Raw genomic sequence first — 24,273 nt, 5'->3', positions numbered from 1 at the left:
CTTTGTTTTAAAAAGCGTGCTTTTTAAACGCTTCTTAGTTTGAAGCTTACAAAATCGTTTAGAAAAACGTTTAAGCGCATAGACTTCTAAGTTAAAAAAGCTTGCAACGTTGTGTTGATAGCGAAAAGCAAGAGTAGACCACTAAAGGTTCTGTAAGTTTATTTGTAAAACACGAGTATTATTGTTATTTATAAAATTATTATTCACATTGACGAATTAATTTGTTTAGGAAACATAGATGGCGGGACTTGAGCACATAAGCACGTTGTTACGCTTACGTTTAAATTGAAAATCGTGTTTATATATGCTTATTTTAAAAAGCAAACTTTTTAAGTTTAAACGTCCACCTCTAACCACAAGTGTAGCGATGCATCGCGCGTTTTTATCGATACAATCGCTTATAAATCACAATACATAAAATAAAATTAACCTTTGTAAGCCTATGGTGTCAATTCGAAAGCCCGCCATTTTTCAATTTTTTCCGACATTTTTACTTTTTACGACCATTTTTTTTTATAAATAGTTTTGGCTTGGATACAAGTCCTTTGAGCCATGTCTTCGTTTAATTATCGGATACTCAATAATATTTTCCATTGTAGTTCTAATAGATTATGTTTTAAATTTCTCTTAGAATACTTAGTTCACTTATTAGGATTTTTTACATAGTCTATTAAGCGGCGTGAGTCAATATTTATGTTTTCACTTTCACTTACATCACTTTATCTTCTATCACTTTGAACAAAAACTTTGAATTCGTAATTAGTGGAATTTTCAGGAAAAGCTCTTTTGTAATTTGGTTTAAGATAAGGAATATAGTTCTAACTTTCTTCATTACTATTTCTTTCTTCGTTTTTTCTTCATAATAAACATAAAATAAAAATAATCTTTGTAAAGACTGCAGTTATAACTTCAAAAGCCCGCCCTCTTACGATCATATCACAAATTAGAAAGGACCTTAACTGAGTACAATAAAAATACAACCTAAGGTTGTCTTTGTCTATGTTTGCCTCTCAAAAGGTTTGCACCGTTTAATTAATTAATTTATTCGTGAGCATTGGATAAAGAGCCATCAGCATAAACAAGTAATAATTAATTAAAACGCAAAACGAACTAATACTTATACTAAAAACTGATTTGTGAAAAAAACTGTAACTACGTATTATATATACCTTCACCACTAAGAACTTTTTTCTTCTAAAAAAAAAACTCATTATCCTGCATTGCAGTCGGCCTTGACGTCGGCCACGTAATGCAAGATTAATGTAGGCGCTGCATATTAGCCTTCTTGTAATCCTGCAATGCGTCCTGCGAGACTCCATACGTGGGGCCATAAAACGGCCCATTCACTACCTGCATGGCAGTCTGACGCGCAGGCAGGAAACTGCTCACACTGTCTTGCGTATAACCAACTTAAGATTGTAAAGCCTCGCAGTACGCATTGCAGGATTGCAGGATGGCTTGCACGCTGCGACTACATTCATAATCCTGCATTACGCGGCGAACGGCAAGATGGACTGTAATGTACGATAATGAATGCCCCCTTTAAGCGGGATAGTATGTGACTGAAAAGGACTGCCATGCAGCACGTATTCCATGGGCCGTTTAAAAACCCAAAAAACCACTTTTAAACATGTTAGGCTCAATGTCTTTGTTAATTATTAAATATCTAAAATTGTATTAAATTATATAAACCTCTTATTCTTCTAATCTTTTTTTTTAGATGTTAATTTAGGCTTCCAAAATTGTGAGTGCCTTTTGCCGTTCATTTGACCGTGGCACAAACACAAACCGTGAAGCGACTAGTAAAAAAAAATTTAAATATTTGGAAAAATTGTGATGGAATTGGAATCTCCTTTCATATTTATTTCACCTTTTCAATTAACTTTTTTCATAGAAATAACATTTAGAAAAAATGTTTCAACAAGGAGATGTAAAGTTAGAGACTAATATAATACGAAATAAGTCCATTTGTTGTGGCTGTTTGAGCTCAGATAGAAATCTGCGGGAATTAGGCGAATTTTTAGAATTGTTTACCAAAATTAACGAAAATGTGGTTTATGTAAGTATTATTTAATTTAATTAGATATTTCGTTGAACGTCTTCATGTATTTTTTGTTTATATTCAATGTTATTATTGAAAAAGTTATATGAGACTGTTGTTTAGATTAAATGAAATTTAAAGAAACCACATTTTTTAAATGGTGTAATAGAAAAAAAAAGTGGTTTTTAAGAGGGTGATGTGAATAAAATAGAGATGGGTATGCTGAGTTAGTTTGGACATGCGAGGGGATGAATGAAAGAAATATATAGAGCTAACATAGAAGGCATAATTGGAAGAGAACGGCCATGGAGAACATTCTCAGATCATATTGAGAGTGTTCTTAAATAGGTTGAGGTGCATAGTGAGAGGGCTTGTATGGAAATATTGAAGAATGTAGTAAGGCAAGAGAGGTTAGTCAGGATAGTTCTGAGTAGCGATCGATAGTCTCTGCCTATCCCAATGGGAATCTAATCATAAAACATTCTCTTTATGATATAGTGACAAATATAGAGAAGAGAGTGCCTAGGTTTTTTAAATTAAAATAAGTGTACATTTAACTTCTAACTCTTTAAACTTTGACTATGTGGGGTGCACACTATTATGTTTCTGGAATGAAGAAGAAAAAAATACTATAAATGGTCAGAAAAGAATTTATTGTTTCTCAAAATATTCTCCGTTAGTGTTAATGCACTTTTGCATACGAATGAACCAATTTTGAAAACATTTATGCCACTCCTCCGTGACAATCTCTGAAACATATTTTTCATACTCTTCGACAGCCTCTTTAGGTGATGAAAATCATTGACCATGTAACTGTCTCTTAATTTTTGGAAATAAATAAAAGTCACAAGGTGCCAGGTTGGGATTGCTCATAAGGTCAACATTGTTCGCCTTCAAATATTAATTTGTCTGTCTGGCCGTGTGAGAACTGGCATTATCGTGATGCAAGATGATACGGCGTTTACGATTTTTTTACGGAGTTTGTCAATAACTTCCAGCAAACAAATGGTTGTGTACCAATCACTAATCACGGTACAACGATTCTCCAAAGCAACAGCAGCCATGTGTCCAGTTTTATTAAAAAAAGAAGCTATCGTCCGCTCAGAGGCACTTTACACGCGCGCCACTTTGGTTGGTTTCGGCTCATCTCGAAAGACTCATACGCTCGATTCCTGCTTTGTTTTGGGATCGTAACTATAAATCCATATTTCGTCACCTGTTACTATGTCCCACACCAAACTTGACGCCCCTTCGTTGAATCTGGTAAGCCTAAAGTTGCCCGAATCTCATGGTATGTCACATGCCTGTCTGTTTTGATCACACGGCGCACAGCTACGATGTTTTTGCTGTTCACAGCAGTGGACGGGCCACCATCAAGAAGTTCGTCACTGAAATTCATACGACCGTGTTTGAATTTCTTTAAACCAGCTATAAATAGTCGTCGCGGCGATGAAGCACCAAGCAAAAGCTTCATCGCCAAAAGCAGTTTGAAGCCGAGCGAAACTCCGCTGAGCTGTTAAATTACATTTAAAGTCGTAGAAAATCGTACTACAAAAATTTTCACGATTTAAATCCTCTTCGGTCCACTGGCATTATTCGTCTACTTTCCCGATCAGTCCACTTGTTTTTCCCAATTCGTCTATTTCCCATGTCGTCTACTTTCCTGTTTGGTCTACTTCCCCATTGCGTCAACTTTCCCGATAGGTCTACTTTAACGATGCGTCTACTCAGACAATTTCATTACAGAGTACTAAAAAAACTTACCTCAAAAGCTCGTGGAATTACGTCTATTAGCCAAGTTTTATTGAAATCAGTTACCGGAAAGCGCGCGAATCCGGATTGACGCCCTAGTTTGCCACCCTTAGAGATGGAATATTTTCTTCATATTTAAATGCACCACTACTGAGGTACTCTCTTTTCAACAAAAAAAAATCATCAAAATCGGTTCCCAAATGCCGTTGAGTTATCGCGTTGCATACTTAAAAAATATACACACAATTCAATTGTGAACTTCCTTCCTTCCTTCCTTTTTTTGAAGTCGGTTAAAAACAAACTGTCTCCTTGATTTTGTTTTTTCAAATCATGGTTAACATAAAGTAACATATCAATATCAAAAGTATAAAATCTGCAATTATGCAATTATAAACTGCCGTTGAAAATTTGTAAAACTAATTTTTTATTTTATTTTATTAACTTACATAAAATTTTATTAACTTGCAAAATGGACTATTTGGACCAATCGGATCGGACAAGTGAACCAATCGGGAAAGTAAATGAAATGGGAAATAGAATCGGGAAAGTAAATGACAGATGAAACAAACTGTATTCTACAGCCAAAGAGTTCTATTTTCAAATGTTGTAATTACTTTTTAAATATTGTTTATGTAAGTGGCCAGTTCCGGAAACTTATAGTGCGCCCTATGTATAAACTCATTTGACCTATTATAAGAATCTTTTCTATTTTTAAATTCTTCTATATTGTTATTATTGCTTTTGTTCATAAAATCGTCTACAGTGGAATGCTGTGTACAGTTATAATTGGAATGCAGATTTACTGATGTTTCTTTTTGAAATAATATTGTTTGAAAATGGGATGAGCCTCCACTGAAATAATCTTAATAGTTTTGTCCGCAAAACGGGTTTCCAATCAACCTTGCCAGCAGCTTGAGGCGGTTATACTTTGTGACGTATCGCTTCCGTCGAAGGCCATCCTACTATCCATAATAATAATAATAATATTACAACAACAACCCTCAGGGGATTGCTGGGGCTGTTTCGACACTGTAGTGCCTCAGGGATGTTCGCAGAGGCTAGGGTTGTTGGTTTTCAGGTAGTCAGAATGGCATCCTTGTTGGCCAGAGTGATTGGCAGCACTAACAATTCTCTTAAGGTAGTAGCAGAGAGGATGGACAGCCCATTCCTTATGTATTGGATGTCCATCCTTGTTCATGAAAATGAACACTTTGCATTCTACTAACGTAGTCGGAAGTACCAACCTGCTAACACTATATGGACATGTAACTGCAACTACTCTCTGAAATAAATTCTCTCATTTCATGTCATTACAGTACCTTCAATCTGGCTGGCAGTACCTTCAACCTTCGGAAGGTTGGATTTTAGAAAATAGTTAAGTTAGGATTGTTCCTAGCACTATTTTGAAAAACTAAATCAATAAAAGCATTGTTTTTGTTTCAGGTAAACGAACACATAATGTTATGTTGGGAATGTATGGCATTGTTACGGAAAGTAAATATATTTAGGCATAATGTTGCTGCGGCTCAGATGGTACTCAGCTATTATTATGACGTAGAGGTACGTTTTATGATTTTATTTCCTTTTACGACCTCTGTGGTCCAAGGGCTTGGACACCGCCTGACATGGTATCGCCATCTCTGAGATCCCGGGTTCCATGCCCAATCAGTCAATGTAAAAAAACTAAAGATTTTCGATTTTTTTTAACGAGATAATTGACACGACCATGGCGGATTCAGCTCAAGTTTGCAGAACTCCGTGAACTGTTGGCACACGTACCGCGCAAACTAAGCACTTCTACTGTGTTTATTGTTCTGTGCGCCAATTTTTGCTGTTGCGCCAATGACAAGTTAAGGAAGACACGCGTTTATTAAAGAAATGGGAATAAAGACTAACATGTACTTATACAGATTTTTAAATTAATTTAAATGTGGGAACCTGAAAGGTTTATCATACCTGCTATAAGAAAGCAGTATAATAATAGGAATGTGACAAAACACCCCTATAATTTTGTTTCAAACTAGGATGTTTTCCGTGCTGTGAGTACCAGAGAAATGATGTTAACTGGAGGCAATATCTGGATCACCCAGACTAGCTTTGGCTCATGGAAATTTATATCCATACATAAAAAAAATATTTTTCAGAATACTTTTTCAGGATTTTTTTTATTGTATATTTTTGTTGTTTTCTCAAAAATATTTAGAAATATTTCCATTTCAAATTTCAAACTTTTCGGACAAACATCGACTAACTCAGAAAAAGTGGTTTATCAAGTAGAAGAGTACCAGAAGTTGAATCTGGAATCTCCTGCTCAGTGCTAACTGTTGGGCTACCAATGTTGACATTAGAAAATAAGTTTTTATAATATAATAAATAAGCATTTAACATCAATAAATAATTTCTATTAACTGAAAAATCGGCTATCAAATTATCAATTTTCAGAATCCACCCCAAACATTATCAAAACTATCAATTTTAAAACTACACGATGAAGAAGATAAACTACAATTAGAAATAAAACCACAAATTGAAGAACAATTCCCAAATGTCAAGGAGTCAAATGGAGAACATATTAACCTGTCAATAGAAGTCCAAGTGAAGCAAGAAAATGAGGATAACTGTGTGGATGATATTTTCAACGATGGATGCTCTATTGACTATGGCATAGAGCTGAATAATATTCAAGATATTAAACAAGAGGTAAGTATAGTCTGTCCACAGATTTCTATATTTCATGAACTGGATTGCGCACTTCGATATACCAATATTCCAAATTTGCACCTTATTGGGTAATGTTAAGGCTTAGTTTAAGTAAAAGTAAAAAACCGAGTCACGTGAAATAGCTTGAAGTAGTGATCTGTCCTTTTCTAACAAGTTGCTTACGCTAAATAAAATCATCTTAGGTAGTGTCTATATAAGCTTTTTTAAATTTTGATTAAATAAAATTAGCTTAGAGGTAAGTAATATCCTTTTACTTTAATAATTAAAAAATATTTATTAATATTGAAACCATCTATTACGAAGTAGCATATAAAATAAATATAATATATCAAACAAATAATAATAACTTGTATTATGAAATAATATTAGTAGTTTTGGTCATCCATAAGCGGCTACATTTTCTGTAAAAATTAAAAAGTTAGGAACAATATGGCTGTTAGAAAGAGACGCATTACTACTTTGAAGCCTCTCACTCGGCTCGTTTTATTAACTTAGTGCGTGGTCCAGTTTCATATACAAGTCCGTGAGTCTGTCTTTTTTGAAGATGGAGTAAAATGACATTTGTAGGGTATCCAGTTTTCATCAAATTTTAAATAGTTATGTAGTTGTCGATCATTTTTTATCGATGCATTGTGAAAAAAGATAAAATTTTGCCAAAAATGACTGAATTGTGAATGTTACGACGTCCTAATGATTACTCGTTACGTTACAGCCTTCTTTATTTTTATTTTTACAGTTTAATAGTTTATTTTTACGGTTGAATAATGGGTCGAGATTGATTCAAATGAAAAAAATTAGGCTATTTATATATAATATAATATTCAGTCGATAGTCGATAGAATATTTATCGACTGTAATCATTATCGTATGTTCATTGCGTATGTAATCACGCAATGAACTTTTTTTTTATATTTTAATTTTACTCCGTCTTCAAAAAAGACAGACTATAACGTCCGGAATTTTTATTTTTTATATTTTTATTATAAAATAAAAAACTAAATAAATCAAATATTTTTATTTTTGTAACAATCAACATTGCTTTTGATATTTAATGCTCCCAGAAATATTGTCCAATACGAGAGGCGCTTCCCCCTTCTCGCCCCTTCATTGTAAAGTTCATCCAGGGAAGTACTGCCACCTTACCTATTTCTGCCGCTGGTTTTGAATGGTAAAGGTGCTGGTGAAATTATAGGCACAGGAGAATTTTCAACTTATGTCTCAGGGTGACGGGCGCAGTGGCAGTGCCCCTCAGATCTTTGCGATTTAAAACTCTGAGTGGCACTGCAACTGTTATGGGCAGCTGTGTCGTTTACCATCAGGCACATAACTAGTTCGTCCCTTCACTTAGTATCATAAAAAAAGTTATTGCGTTACTGCCTTTTTTATTCGAATTTTGACAGGTGGCCTACTAGTATCGAAATCACAGGCGGATTTGATTGTGCTGTATTGAATTAAAATGAAACACTTTAAAATATGTTTTCTTATTGAATTTTTAATAGACGTAGCTGTATGTATGAATTTAGAAAAATTGATAATTCATGATAATTCAAATAAACCAAGTTCTGTATATATTGCTTAAGCTATAAATAAACATATTGCTTATGCGTAACAATTTTCAGTCGATAGTCGATAGAATATTTCTGCAATCACTAGCCAGTTGCAAGTGAGCAACACTTTTTCACAATGAATTGTCATTTTACTCCATCTTCAAAAAATACAGACTATACACATTGTTATACCAAAATAATACCTAAGTAATTGAAATTCTTTGGTAACTAATTGAAACTAGGTAAATGGCGCCCAGTGGAACAGACAGTCATATACAGAGTGTTTTTTTAATGGGACCGTATGGGGAAATGCGAAACCATTGAAGATTCAAGAAAACTGTCTTAGGAACCATTAAGTCTTTTATTGTGAAAATAATTTCGGCGTAGTATTTTTTTTTTGATCATACGCGTCCATCCAAGCAATAAAAACAATAGTCGATTTTATTCATTTTGTATTAAAAATATTTTAAGAAATTTGACCAACTTCGGCTGTCCCTATTTTTTTATTCCATACAATGAAATGGGATCATTTTGATTTGGGATCTTATGAGAGTAAGTCGATTAGCATTAAAAAAGTTTTTGATACATTTTATGGACTTCTTACGCTTGACCAAAAAATTGACTATGCCAAAATTACTTTTAAAAAAAAAGACTTATGATTCCTAAGACAGTTTCATTGTATCTTCCATGGTTTCGGATTTCCCCATACTGCCCAATTAAAAAAAAACTGTATACTTTTATAATTATTAATACAAAGATCGAACACTCAGAAAAAATTCCTTCGATCCGGTCGGATTCGAACCGAAGTCTTCTTGCATACCGTGCCAGACGCTATACCAACTAAGCCACGGAACGAACCAACGGACCTCACGAATTTTTCTATGTGCTTGCGTCGTGTCTTTGTACTTGGTCTTTCAACGACTTTTTAGTCGTAGCGCCATCTATGAGAAATCTATGACAGATTTATCACCCAGTTAGTACCTTTACAGCTACCAGTCCTGGCGAGAGATGTCGCTATTCACTGTATTTAAATTTTTATTGAATTGATATTCAATTATTAATTTGTGAAATTACTCCACTAGTTTGTTATAATTATTAATACAAAGATCGAACACTCAGAAAAAATTCCTTCGATCCGGTCGGATTCGAACCGACGTCTTCTTGCATACCGTGCCAGACGCTATACCAACTACGCCACGGAACGAACCAACGGACCTCACGAATTTTTCTATGTGCTTGCGTCGTGTCTTTGTACTTGGTCTTTCAACGACAACGGATCGAAGGAATTTTTTCTGAGTGTTTTTCCTGAGTGTTCGATCTTTGTATTAATATGAGAATCTGGGTGATAAATCTATGAGAAATCTATGACAGATTTATCACCCAGTTAGTACTTTTACAGCTACCAGTCCTGGCGAGAGATGTCGCTATTCACTGTATTAATTAAATTTTTATTGAATTTATATTCAATTATTTTTTGTGAAATTACTTCACTAGTTTGTATAGTTTTATTATTTTCAGCTGCAACACATTGTCAAACCAAGAAAGAGAAAACCGAAAAATATAGGTCAAGAAAATAAATACAAAGAAATATTTATACCTGATCATAAATGTGAAGTAGTAAGACAGGAGATAAGCCAAAATGAAATTAATGATTGGTTAGAGAAGGAGAGAAACAGTCCTTATTACGAAGCAGCAAAGTTTAAATGCGACAGTTGTGCTATTATTTTGAAGTCACGAAATCGAAATACGCATTTTGACACTTTTCATAATCCGAGTAAGGTGAGTTATTTCTTGTAATATTGACGTGGTTATTATATTCTATAAACACATTACAAATAAAGCTATTTTATTGGACTTCAATTGGACGTAGTTAACCAAACAGGATGCAATCCACAAAATTATAAAAATATGAGTTAGATGTACCAAACGTTTCCTAAGGGCACACATAGACACGGTACGACGTTGCGTCGTGCTACGACGCGGTATCGTTTCACGATGCGACGTCGTATCGTGGAAATCTACGACGAGCAGCGTAAAAATTCACGACACAGCACAGTAACGTGTCACGACTCACGGCACGACGTCGCACAGGCGACATTGAGGTTAATTATTTAATAACCCTAGTCGAGGAGCGTTCTGTACTATGGGACAACACATCAGAAGAATACAAAGTTATCTTTGAATATTGAATAACAAAAGAATGCGGCACTGGGGAGCGCACCGTGAGTTTCTACGTTACGATACGGTCGTGCTGTGCGTCGTAACACGTTGCGATGTCGTATCTTGAATTTTTACGTTTCTCGTCGTAGATTTACACGATACGACGTCGTAGCACGACGCGACGTCGTATCGTGTTAATGTGTAAGAGCCCTTAAGTGTAACTTCGTAGATCAGCAAAAAAATCCAACATATAAATATAAAGAAATATCTCTCGAGTTATACGACATTATAAGTTTTGAAAATAAAACAAGTGAGAAACGCTTTTAAACCTCAAACTGCCATATCTCGAAAGTAACTGGATGTGACTTGGTTGGTCCATCAATAAAATTTAAAGTCCTCATCCCTCGTATTAGTGGTGCCCTGTTTATTTAGAAAAGTTCGTTAGCCTAATTGGCAGTGATGTAAAAAACTCGAGTCCAGGAGTCTACATTTATTAACTCGACTCAATTTTATACGGCTCAGTGGCCTAAAATATTCACGAGTCCGTGTCAAGTCGAGCGCTAGTCGTCGGAGCACGAACTCGAGTCTTAAAAGACCAGTCGTAATCACAAAACTAGATTTCGAAAACTCGAATCAAAGCGACTTCCACACTACAAAGTCGCGAGGACGACAAGCAGGGTTCAATTTTATTGAACATCTATTAATGTCCAGGAATTAAATAAAAAACATAAACTCAATATGGTGATTTATAAAAGAAAGAAGATATAATACTTAATTATATTGTAGTAATTATACTACAGTTTAACACGCCACACCACAACACCGCTCAATAGGTACTTACCAGACTCGGGCACTAATCTCGTATAACATCGAGCAGTGAGTCTCTGTCTTTATGAGTCGAGTCTTGTGAATTGGAAAATGTAGACTCCCGGATGCGGGTTTTTTACAACACTACTAATTGGTGTTACCGATAATCGAAACTGGTCCCTCCTCTTCTGCACGGGGTAATTTTTATTTATCCCGTTTTAAGAGAGTACAACCTCAAATTGCTTCGGTTAATTCCGCAAAACAGTTGAATCAATAACCTTGGAAAAAATATATAGTAAAATGACCATATACACCATTGACTTACAAATAAATGGACGACGGGTCTAATACAAAAACCACGAAAAAATGTCCCAAGTCAACCTATTTAATCGTAGTGACATGTAAAGGAATATGAAAAAGCTAAAACGTTGAATTTAAATTGTAATGTCATCGCAGTACTGTCTAATTTTGCTTGCTTCGCTGTGAGTCGAACAAACGAAGACTAAAGTGTGAATGACGCTCTGTATACGATTTTAACGCCCTATAAGTTCGGACACTTTTTACCGCGGACCCGACGTCCATATAATTGTAAGTCAATTATATACACTGATTACTATACGGTATGAAAACACGACTCCTAAATATTTTCACGATAGAAAACAAAACACAAACTTACCTCGAAATTTTACAAGAAACGGCTGTACTAAATGGGTACTTTATATTTATAACAATGATTTTTTTTTCTGTATCAACTGAATTAAACAGAACACGTATAGTATACGATGTCCTTTTTTTAAATGGCTTTGATTACGTTTGTAAAAAATAAATTTTAAAATACAGCCAGTGACCCTGCCGCTCGACTTAAGCAAAATGAACCGTATTAGTACGGCATAAATTCTAATTCGAGCTGAGGTCTTTCAAGGGAGTTGCCACACTAAATCGCATTAAGCCGGTCACACAAAAAGCTTTATTTATGTCTTATTGCAAGAACAAAGATTTTTCTGCTCAAGTCGATTACGCGTCAACATGGAGTACATTATATAACCGTAAATCGACATGAAATGTCATTTAATTTGTTTGAAAACTATTCTGCCAAATTGTTACGGTGACAACTGCGCACCGATTGACCAATTCATTCACTTCAAATTGACCAGTTTAACTTGAGCTTTGCAATAATGAACGAAAAATGAACAATCACATATTTAATTACCGATGAAATGTGACTCCGTTTGTTTTGTAATTAGATGTTTTGCTGTTTTTTCCACACCACCGAATAGAACAGCACGGATTGTTAGAGATATTATCTTTATTACAATAAATACAGAATATTTTTTGGAATATACGGAGACGTACACACAGGTCAGTTGTTGGCGCTGTACTATTTCAGCTTTCTAATAAAGTTTTATTTGATTTTTTACAGTACAGCAACCCGTACAAATGCGATATATGCCAGTGCATTTTCTCTAAAAAGTCAACCGTATCTCATCACATTAAAGAACATCGCTACATATACACTTGTACAACTTGCGATGTCACTTGTGTATATAAACAGAGTATGAGAAACCATTTGCTGGCACAGTCAAGAAAGATGGTTTACCAGTGTTTGCTGTGTCCCGGGAGATACAGGTACGGGGTATTGAATTTTAATTTATTGTCTGCCTTTTTTGAAGATGGAGTAAAATGACAGTTAAAAAAAATGCGCAAAAGTGTTGCCCGCTTGCAAGCATCTAGACTATCTGAAATACAATTTGTGGTGGAATTACGGGCATGTGGGACTTGTCAACTTATGTCTCAGGGTGACGGGCGCAGTAGCAATGCTCCTCAGATCTTTGCGATTTAGAGCTCTGAGTGGCACTGCAACTGTTATGCACAGGCGTGTAGCTTACCATCAGGCGTACGACTTGTTCGTCCCGTCTCTTGGTATGTATATAAAAATAAAATAAAAAAAATACAAGTAGAAGACATATTTTAAAGTTTTAAGGGTGCCTGTAATTTCACTAGCACCCTCAACCTTCAAAACCGAAACGCACTAATGCTCACATTACTGCTTGGCGGCAGAAATAGGTCAGGTTGGCAGCACTTCCCTGTACGAGGTCTTCTGCTACTAAAAGGTTTTAGGCATTGCATTGCATGCGGTAGAGCTAGTAGTAAATAAATGTTTCTTATTTTGTTTCAGTAGTAGAAGTCTTTTCTTCAGACATTACAAAGAAGCCCATCGCCATTTTGTTTGCGATTATTGCAATTCTAAATATAAATCGAAACGGATGTTGATTAAACACATTATAACGTAAGTATTTATTTAGTTGCTATCAATAGGTAGACTCCATACTTATTGACGCGCATCGAGTATATAACCAGAAATAGAGACGAAATAAGGGCCATCCATCTCTGGCAAATGAGCCTTATATCTCTTTTAAATATCAACTCTCGTTTGCGCTGAAATTACAAATTAGAAAACTGAAATACAGTACAGCACCAACTACTGACCTGTGTGTACGTCTCCGTATATTCCAAAAATATTCTGTATTTATTGTATATAAGGATTAATATCTCTAACTATGTGGGGCTGTTCCATTCGGTGGTGTGGGAACAAAACAAACGAAAACACATTTCATCAGTAATTAATTAATTTCAGTTTTCGTCCATTATAGCAAAGCTCAAGTTAAACTGGACGTTTTGAAGTGAAACAATTGGCCAATCGAAGCGCAGTTGTCACCGTAATGATTTGGCAGAATAGTTTTCAAACATATTAAATGACATTTCGTCTCTATTTCTAGTTATATAATGTACTCAATGTTGACGCGTAATAGACTTGAGCAGAAAGTTTTTTGTTCTTGCAATAAGACATAAATAAGGCTTTTTGTGTGACCGGCTTAATGCGATTTAGTGTGATAACTCCCTTAAGAGTCGATACTATCTCAGCTCGAATTAGAATTTATGCCGTACTATACTCCATTCACCGAAACGAGTTGGTAGAGCGCTATCCCTCTCGCACAAAATTTTAACTGTGATTGGTCGGCGATAATGACTAAGGCAGTGTACACAGTGCGAATATTTTTAGTCTACTCGTGCTTTCCGTGCTGTGCAGACGCGTTCTTTATTGCAATATTTGCTCAATAGATTTTCTCAAACTGTGACCCGGCGTGTATATGGACTTTGTGATAGATTGTTTTGTGACGACTTGGCGACTTGTAAAACGGACATTTGATTGCGTAGTGACAATGGCGGATCTATTAAATAATGGATCTATTGGAAAAAGAAAACGGCGGGCTTTTTCGTCTACCGAAAAAGCTATGATTTTGCATAGTTTTCATACCAAGATTAATGAAAACCCTTCGGCCTCGACCGGTCAAATTTTGAAAAGTGTTGCAGATGAAGTAGGTGTGCACTCGATGTCGGTCTATAGAATTATAAAAGAGCAGAAGGATTGTGGTGTGCTTAAATCGCCCAAAAAGTCGAAGAAACGCGTGCCAATCGTCGATAAGGTCGATGACTTTACGAAAACTTCTATCCGATCTATAGTGCATGGTTTCTTCGCGGAGAATGAAATACCTACATTAGACAAGATTTTAAAGAAAATAAATGATGATGGTACTTTGGGCACTATAAAGAGAGGGACGCTACATAAAATACTAAAAAAAATTGGTTTCAAGTACAACAAGAGAAACAGAAATAGCATGTTGCTAGACCGTGATGACATATTTTTTTGGAGAAGAAAATATTTACGGTCTATCAAAACCGCTCGAGAAAATAATCAAAAAATTTATTACTTGGACGAAACATGGGTGAATGAAGGTCACACTACTTCAAAGGCATGGACCGATACAACAGTGAGAAATAGTCGGGACGCTTTCATTAATGGATTAACGACTGGCTTAAAAACACCTTCAGGTGTGTATTTATTTTTTCATATCACCTATTAATGACATACACTGTTATCTATCTCTCTTTGTGTCATTTGGTGTTTGGAATTGCATTGTACTGTAGCGCAGCTGCGCTAATGACTTGTTTTATGTAGGAGCGCCAGTGATGGTGCTATTGTACATTTTTTTTATCTTATTGTTTAATGCGCCCAGGTGTGCTAAAGATATTTTTGTATTTAATTTTGTATGTTTTTATTACAGGGAAGGGCAAAAGACTTATCATCACGCACATCGGGAGCAAAGACGGGTTCGTTGAAGTTGGTCTACACGTCTTTGAATCTAAAAAACAAGGCGATTACCATAAAGAAATGAATTCCGAAGTTTTTGAAAATTGGTTCAGCGAAGTTTTAAATAAACTCGAGGACAATTGTGTGATAGTTTTAGACAACGCCTCGTACCACTCTAGAAAAGTTGAGCAAGTACCAACAGCAAAATGTAAAAAACAGGAGATTATAAATTGGTTACAAACTAAAGAAATTAGCTTTGATGATGGTATGTTGAAACGAGAATTGTTAAATATTGTTAAAAATCATAGACAGCGGTACGAGGCGTGCATTATAGATGAATTAGCCAAATCTCAAAATAAAACTGTATTAAGACTCCCGCCGTATCACTGCGAACTGAATCCAATAGAATTAATTTGGGCTCAAGTGAAGGGTTACGTAGCTGCCAATATGAAAACTTTCAAAATGGCGGAATTGAAAATTTTATTAAATGAATCTTTGCAAAATATTGACGCAGAAAAATGGCAAAAATGCATAGGGCATGTTACGGAAACAGTTGAGCCCAAAATGAACGCTATGGACCATAATGTAGAAGCAATAACTGAAAGTTTAGTAATAAATGTAGGAAATGACAGCAGTGATTCGTCGGAGAGTGAAATGGAATACTGATATGATATGACAATTTAATTCGATTTTTTAATTTAATTTCATGTGATTGTTTTAATCTACAATTAATAAATGTGATAGATAAAAACCGTTTTTCTTTTCATAAATATTTTGTAAACAATATAAAAAACGTATGTATAAACGAGTGAAAATTCATTCAATTAGCTTAATTATTTAAAATGCACAATTTGTGTAAAAAAAAACGTAGTCTAAAATATGTCGCTCTGTGAACGCGCCTTTACTTTTCTACGGTTTTGTTTACGCCCACTGATCATTTCCTGTCCTTGTCATTTGTATGAAAAATTCAGACAGAGAAAGCGCTCTACCAACTCGTTTCGGTGAATGGAGTATAATACGGTTCATTTTGCTTAGGTCGAGTGGCAGGAACGCTGGCTTTATTTCAGAATTTATTTCTTTACATACGAAAATAAAGCTCTTTGAAAAATATATATCGTATACTATACGTGTTATATTTAGGTCAGTTTATATTAAAAAAATCATTGGTATATATCGACCCCTCCGACGTGAAGTATCGTATGTCGAAATTGCCAAGTTTACAGGGAAGCGTTTTAAAGTTCTGAATTCACTGAAACGAACATAACACGTGACTTTAGCATTTCTCAGTTTTATTCGGCAAAGCTCATTACTCACATAGAGTATTATAAAATCCTAGATATCGGTTAAATGATCTATGGTGATCACTCTTTCAGTGAATTCAGAACTTTAAAACGCTCCCCTGTAAACTTAGCAATTTCGACATACGATACTTTACGTAGGAGGGGTCGATATATGTAAGTAACTTTCAAATACAGCCGTTTTGTTGTAAAATTTCGAAGTAATATTTGTTTTTTTTCTAGCGTGAAAATTTTTAGGAATTGTGTTTTCATACCGTATAGTAATCAGTTTATATCCTCAATTTTACTGTATATTTTTTCCAAAGTGATTGATTCAACCCTTTCACTGTCATGCGGAATCATCGAGTATGTAATCAGAAATAAAGACGAAATGTTACTTAATTTGTTTGAAAACTTTTCTGCCATATCATTACCGGTGACAACTGCGCACAGTGTTTCGAAATGCCTTCGGATCGGACATTTTGAGTCAAGCTTAGCAAGGAATACGTGTTAATATTCTAAACGCAGGACGTAAACTCCCGTGTGCCAATTTTGTATAGTTTTGGTTGGTTTGGTTTGGTTCACAAAATTTCAGGCGTTCTAAATTTAAAAAACTTTAGACGCGCATATCCCCAATGTCTCACGGCACTAAAATCTGCTTTTTTTTTTTGTAGAATAGTATGCATGGTTAACTATTTATTTTAATAATTTCTGGGCGCGATGGACGCGAAATAAAGAAAAAAATATATAACCGTTTTAAGGAAATTCTCGATTTTCGTAACTTAGGGTTGTATTTTGGAAAAGCGGCAAAGTTACTTGAATAATGCTTGAAATTCCTATTAAAATAGTGTTTTTAAATATTAAGTGGTATTTTCATTTTTTGAGTTATAATCATTTTTGTAATTTCTAAGTATAAAAATCGAAGAACTTTGAGCTGAGTTTTCTCCAAAACTATACAAAATTGGCACACGGGAGTTACCGTCGTGCGTTTAGAATATTAACACGTATTCCCTGCTAAGCTTCACTCAAAATATCCGATCTAAGAAGGCATTTCTAAACACTGTGCTGCGCGCCGGTTGGCCAACCCGAATTCGAAACAATTGTCCGGTGTCGTCAATTGTTTCACTTCAAATCGACCAGTTTAACTTGAACTTGGCTATAATGGACGAAAAGTGAAAAATTACATATTTAATTACCGATGAAATGTGATTCAGTTTGTTTTGTAATTAGATCTTTTGTTGTTTTTCCCACACCATCGAATGGCACAGCCTCCCCATTGTTAGAGATAAAAACTCATCAGTAGAACAAAGATCTTTGGCAAGACTATTTGTTCTCAGGGCATAATACATTTCGTTCGTTCTTCTTCGCTGTGAATGTCAGATCGACCGTTGTTCGATTTTACATTTCCGAAACGAAATAAGATATAAACACCTTTACATAGGCCTTAGTTTGAATAACGAAATTATTCTCGCAACGTACTTATTCTCTTTTCGCTATTTAATCACATCGGACTCTGTTCTTCGGATGTGTCGATATTATCTTTATTACAATAAATACAATATTTTTGGAATATACGGAGACGTACACACAGGTCAGTTGTTGGCGCTGTACTATTTCAGCTTTCTAATTTGTGATTTCAGCGCAAACGAGAGTTGATATTAAAAAGTGATATAAGGCCCATTTGCCCGACGAGTTGCCAGGGATGGATGGCCCTTATTTCGTCTCTATTTCTGGTTATATACTCGATGTCCGGAATCAACCAAAGCCACGTGAAGTAGTATAGACTCTTAAAGGTCGAGTTTAATTTCAATCCGATTATAGCAATTAAATTTTAAAATTAGATTTTTGTCCGATTTTTTCCGTTGGTCCACTAACTAAAACGCGGCTAAATGAGAAACGGTCAAATATCCTTTTTATTTTATTAGAAAAAAAATAATGCACAAAATTCTCTTTTGAAAACAATTGAAATCAGTTAAGTTATTGAACAATTTCAATATTCTACAACTGGGTTATGGCTTTTTTATGATATTTCTAAAAAATATTTTGTCACTAAGCCTCGTTTTAGTTGGCGGTCGTCAGATTTGTCTGACCTAAATTTCCAGTGGTTTGTCACCTTTGTGTGTTACTTATAGAAACCATTACACGCCTAAATGTCACATCTGCAACATAACGTTTAAAAAATATCGAATCCAGCAAGAGCACATGAATAGGCAACATGTCTACGCGCCTACAGAAGCAAATTACTGCGCGCCGTGTGACAAGCAGTTCGCCAACGACGCTCAGTACCGGTATCATATTTCCACAAGTGTTGCTCATTCTCGAGAAAGGCGAACAAAGTAAGTCCACGTCACAAATATATCTTATTTATTTTTATTGAATATCATGATGTTGAAATTTTTATTGAATTGATATTCAATTATTTTTATGTGAAATTACTCCACTAGTTTGTTATAAATTAATTATTAATTACAAAGATCCAACACTCAGAAAAAAGTCAGGGCTGATAGCTGTAAAGGTATCTAACTGGGTGACAAAATACTTAAGATTTCTCATAAGTGGTAACGCCACTTATGAGAAATCGATCGAATCGACTTCAGGCTAAAAAGTCGTTGAAAAACCAAATACAAAGACACAACATCAAACAGATAAAAAAATTCGTGAACTCCGCTGGTTCGTTCAGTGGCTTAGTTGGTATAGCGTCGCACGGCACGGTATGCTAGAAGACGTCGGTTCGAATCCGGCCGGATCGAAGGAATTTTTCTGTGTTCGTTCTTTGTATTAATAATTGATGTTTTTTACTACTATCCATTTTTACTGTTGCTCTATTGTACCTACATAATCTATGTAAAATTTACGTACGGGGACCTGGTGACCTGTGTGATACGTGCATTTTTATGCCTATCTCAAGTACCAGTTTCTCGCAAATTAGGTTTAATGTAGAAAGAAACTCATTAGTCAGTAAGTCATTTATACAATTTTTCTTGTATGCTGAGAGAAAATAAATAATTAATTATTATTATTATATGTGTAAATACGGCTCTATAATTTTTGCAGCATGAAGAAGAAGGAGAAGGTAAAGTGTCCGCAATGTCCAAACTTGTACCACAGGAGGAGCTGTATGATGAATCATTTCCGGCACGTGCACTTGAAGCAGACCAAGTACTTCTGCAGTATCTGTGAAAGGGTATTTACTTATTATGTTACTTGAGCCTCGGTAGTTTGTTTGCATGCGAAAATAGTGGCTGGCCAGTCCCTATTTTGTTGATCCCGTTTTTGTGAAAACCTTTCATTACTAAAACCTACCCTGATGTTCCGGAAATGGTACACCTTTGTGTCGGGTGGCTGAACATAATACTTGGTCCACTGGGTCACTGAGGATTTAAAGGACAACTTGGACATAGAGAGGGAACGCAGGTCGCTGGCTGTCCGCTGTAACACGCTGGCCCGAAGGTTTGCGATGTATACAAAACCAGTTAGAATTTCGCTTTTCAAAGCATACTGCCAATCATTCTACACCTGCAGCCTCTGGGTCGATTCAGGGTTCTGTTGGGGCTGCCGTGGCGTTGCAGTATTTCGGAGATGTTTGCGGAGGCGCACGCGGTTAAACCTCTGTGCTACAATGAGAAGACGTTGAGCTTCCTTGCTAGCCCGCCTCCGCGGTAGCACCAACGGACCCCAATGTTACAGAATTTTTATTTCAAGTCTACTAACATTAGTCCTAAGATAATTTGTTACTAACACTATGGACAAGATTCCATTATTATTATATTATGATTTTTTTGACGGGACTTGAACCAACGTCCATGCTGCACCGTAGCATTGCTGTAACCAACTGAGCCACGGGTCCAGTTACCGAATCGTCTAAATAATTGCTACAAAAACATCACGCGAAGCTCAAAACAACAGAAAACGACTCGCGTACAAGGTGCATGCCCTCGTATTGGCGGTGGGTAAACATAGCTTAATAGATTTACCTATATATATATATATATATATATATATATTCCGTTTTACGCATTAAGTGATTGGGGCAATTTATTTTTATCTTTATCATTTAATTTTCTTTCTACTTAATATATTGTAATTTTTATTAAAATTACAACTGTATCAAATATTGTTTCTTTCTGGTACATTATGACAAATTTCCAATTAATTTTATAACCTTGTTGAGAGATTAGTTAGAAATAGTATGCGTGTAACGTAAAAATTTAAAATGTCACACAACTTATCCTATGTGAAATAGAAAGGCATCGAAATGTTGTCTAGCTTTTAAACGCCATAGGATCGCAAGAACAAGCAATATGCGGGCAGCCGGTACGGACTGCCGTTGCCTGCACGAATAAAGAGCTCTTTAGGTGATAATGCATCGGCTTTGCTGATTGAAGAATGTTGTTGCAGTACTTCTTGAACAGCACGCGGTTGATTGACCACCGACGCGAGAAACACGAAGGATATGTGCCCGTGAAGGACAAACTATGCAACATCTGTGGCAGAGGATTTTCTGTAAGTATCCAAAAGGAGGTTCTCAATTCGACGGAATTTTTTTTATATGTATATTAATTTGAGATCCGATTTTGACGAATCTTTTTTTTTTGGAAAGAGTGTACCTCAGGAGTTGTCCCATTTAAATTTGAAGAAAATATTCCACCTCTAAGGGTGGCAAACATAGTCTGTTCCAATCCACTTTGAACAAAAGGTAAACAAAACTGTTTGGTTAAAATTCTAAAGTAACCACTCAATAAATTGAATAAGTAACACTTCAACGTATATTTCCAAGATTTCGACATATCATTTTTTCCAACAATATTCAATTGAATAGCAAAGTAAAATTGTATTTGAAAAATGGTAGTCCAAAAGTGAGGTTATATTTCATCTACACTTCTATGACTTGCCTATGGTTGCATAGTGCTGTTCGAAAAAAAACATTCGGTTCAATCAATTAAAGTTTGGTAATCAATTATTAAATCGAATATTTCAAATGCAATCGAACGAGTATCTAAGGGTCGTATTCCAGAACTCTACTCAATACTCAAGTCAGGACTCGAGTATTGCAGTGAGCACTGAAAATCATACTGAAGTCCTTGCCATTATGGTCGTATTTCCAGTGCTTGAAATCATACTCAAGTCTGCTCAAATCCTGACTTGAGCATTGAGTAGAGTTCTAAAATACGACCCTAAGCGTAATCCTTATTTGAAATTTTAAATATGCTTATATAGGTTATGTAAGGAAAACCGCTAATATGGCTCAATTGAACAAATCGTTTCATTCAATTATTTAATCGATTTGTAGTTGGCATTACAATTGGCCATCACTAAACCGTTTATGGTCGGGTCAGTGACTTGTTTGTTTAAAATGGATTGAAACGAAGTATAGGGGATGAATTACTTTTGAGGTCGGTTTTTTTAGTACTCTGTACTGAGATTGTTTATAGGCTGCTACAAGAAGTATGTCTGTGACGTTATGGGGGTGAAAATCCAATGTTATTGCACAACTTTTTTCCGAGGAATCCATGTGTATTCGTGAAAATAATGTTGAAAAAGATTTATATTTGTGGCAGCATCGCCCCCAAACGGATGGACATTTTTTTCATTTAAAACGGCCTCCGTAGCCCAATGGTTACCATGCTGGTCTGCCACGCAGGGGCCACTTGTTCTACTCTCTGGCCAGGAGAAATATACGTACGGAGAGGAAAAATATATAGATTTATTTCTCTCGTGAGTTTGAGTGTAATTTGTAGTTATCTGTTTGTGTGCTTCCATGGTATCCGCGATACACTTATAGCAGGGTTTCTTAACCTTTTTCTAGTCATGGACCCCTCGCAAAATGGCAAAGAGCCCACGGACCCTTTCCGTAAAGATAAAAAATAGTATAATAAATATCTACCTTTGTAGTAGAATAGTAGATAGTTTGCGATTAAACTTTACGATTTAATTTTAGTATAACGTATTTTTCTCATTTGCAGACCAATCGCATTCTGACAAATCACATACGAACTCACACCGGGGAGCGTCCTTTCCAGTGTAACCTATGCGATTCAAAATTCACGCAAAAAGTAGCACTCAATTCTCATGTTAAGTTTATACATAAGAAGTTTCGCAGGAACACTCGGCACGTCGACGGCAATCAATGTAAATAAAATAACTTTTAAACAGTAGTTATTTATTTCTCTACAGGTTTATGGGTCAACAAGTTGGCCCTTGCATTGTGTCACCGTTTCTAAGTCCAAATAACTTGTCAGACTTTACAATATGTATATACAATAAATATACAGTGAGAAACCCACCTGGCGCAGTTCTCCATTTATCACTTCCACTCCCTAAGCGCGTTTGTAAATGGCGTGCAAAAAATTGGCGCCCAATGTGTAACCAAAATGTTGGCGTCCAATGTGGGACCACAAATGTTGGCGCCCAATGTGGGACCGAAATTAGGAACGTATTAGTATTATTTACGCCTTTTCATGCCCCTGTGCACCAATTTGTAGTGTGTGTAAAGCGCTGGACGCTGCTTGAATGTGTCGCCGCAGTCTTCGCACATGAATGACCTTTGTTCCGAGTGAGTCAGTTGGTGCCCTTTTAGAGTTGAGAGGGTCTGGAAATTTGAAAGAGGTTTTTAAGAGGTTTTTTCGAAAGGTGTTGAAACTGTATTTTCCTGACTAGTGCAATAATTTGTACACTTTACTCATGCACTCCAATAAAATAACATCATACAGAAAATAAAATTGTCTAGATTAAAAAGTTAATTTTAGAAGAATTACTTCAAAAAGTAGATATAATTACTGCTAGCAGACTGCACTTGCAGTTGGCAGTATTATCTACCATAGACTAGATATGAGCGCCGATAATAGACCAACTGGCGGCGGCGCGCCGACGAAATAAGAGTCGGCGGCGATGGCTGCGTAAGCGCGACCATGAAACGAATTTGTGTAACGGTGTTTGTTTTTACAATACAATAACGTATTTTCTATGGTAATCAAATTTTTATCACTTCGATTAGACTCTCCGATCGTACGCACGCACACGCTTCCGTATTGTGCATGCGTTCACTGCGCATACACAAATTTTCAAATAGCGTCGCCAGAAATCGACAAATTAATGTTCTAAACAAAACATCTTCGAATATAAAGTCACCAAGTTTTATCTCAGAAATGTCAATTTCGGACGTCGACATTTTCACTACGTATACACAATACAGAAGCGTGCGCTTGCGTACGATCGGAGCGCCTGATCGAACAGGACTGAACGGCGCGCCGATTGCATTTGTCGACGGCGGCGGCGGCGCGAGGGGAAACGAGGCGACGGCGGCGCGCCGATGCGGTGCTCATATATCTACCATAGACTAAGATTCATAATGATTGGAAGAGGCGGCTATTCGTCGTCAATGGCACAGTCGACCGGGCACAGATAGACAAGAAATTTGTGCAGCAATCACTTGTGGCCTTATGACATCTAGTGTGCGATTATATATTATCGGAATATATCTTTTTTTATGATAGTGACGGGACGAACTAGTCGTGCCGCCTCGTGGTAAGAGACACGCCAGCCCATAGCAGTTGCAGAGTTTTAAATCGCAAAGATCTGAGGGGACTGCCACTGCGCCCGTCACACTGATACATAAGTTGACAAGTCCCATGTGTCGCTGTAATTTCACTAGCACCCATACCCTTCAAAACCGGAACGCACTAATGCTCACATTACTGCATAGCGACAGAAATAGATAAGGTAGGCAGTACTTCCCTGGACGAACACTTCCACACGTTGAGTTTAAATTTGCTCAAGATTATCAGGAACACTTACAAAGAATTGTTTCCCGCAGACATT

The 24,273-nt window shown here is 36.1% G+C and overlaps 1 protein-coding gene across 1 annotated transcript; it reads left to right on the top strand.

The window, feature by feature from the left end:
• Window positions 1-1,955: 1,955 nt before the first annotated feature.
• LOC113234462 (zinc finger protein 287-like) lies at window positions 1,956-22,762 on the top strand. The gene is made up of 10 exons (XM_026469778.1): window positions 1,956-2,059; window positions 5,237-5,353; window positions 6,236-6,493; window positions 9,580-9,840; window positions 12,449-12,654; window positions 13,205-13,315; window positions 18,588-18,791; window positions 19,510-19,639; window positions 20,854-20,958; window positions 22,419-22,762. The coding sequence occupies exons 2-10, from the start codon at window positions 5,252-5,254 to the stop codon at window positions 22,590-22,592; spliced, it is 1,551 nt and encodes a 516-aa protein (XP_026325563.1). The 5' UTR covers window positions 1,956-2,059; window positions 5,237-5,251; the 3' UTR covers window positions 22,593-22,762.
• The last annotated feature ends 1,511 nt before the right edge of the window (window positions 22,763-24,273 follow it).

Source organism: Hyposmocoma kahamanoa, unplaced genomic scaffold (assembly GCF_003589595.1).
Source record: "Hyposmocoma kahamanoa isolate Upper Pololo Valley unplaced genomic scaffold, ASM358959v1 84, whole genome shotgun sequence".
Taxonomy (NCBI): Eukaryota; Metazoa; Arthropoda; class Insecta; order Lepidoptera; family Cosmopterigidae; genus Hyposmocoma; species Hyposmocoma kahamanoa.
Note: the sequence above shows the minus strand (reverse complement) of the source record. Positions and strands in the feature narration are given on the sequence as shown.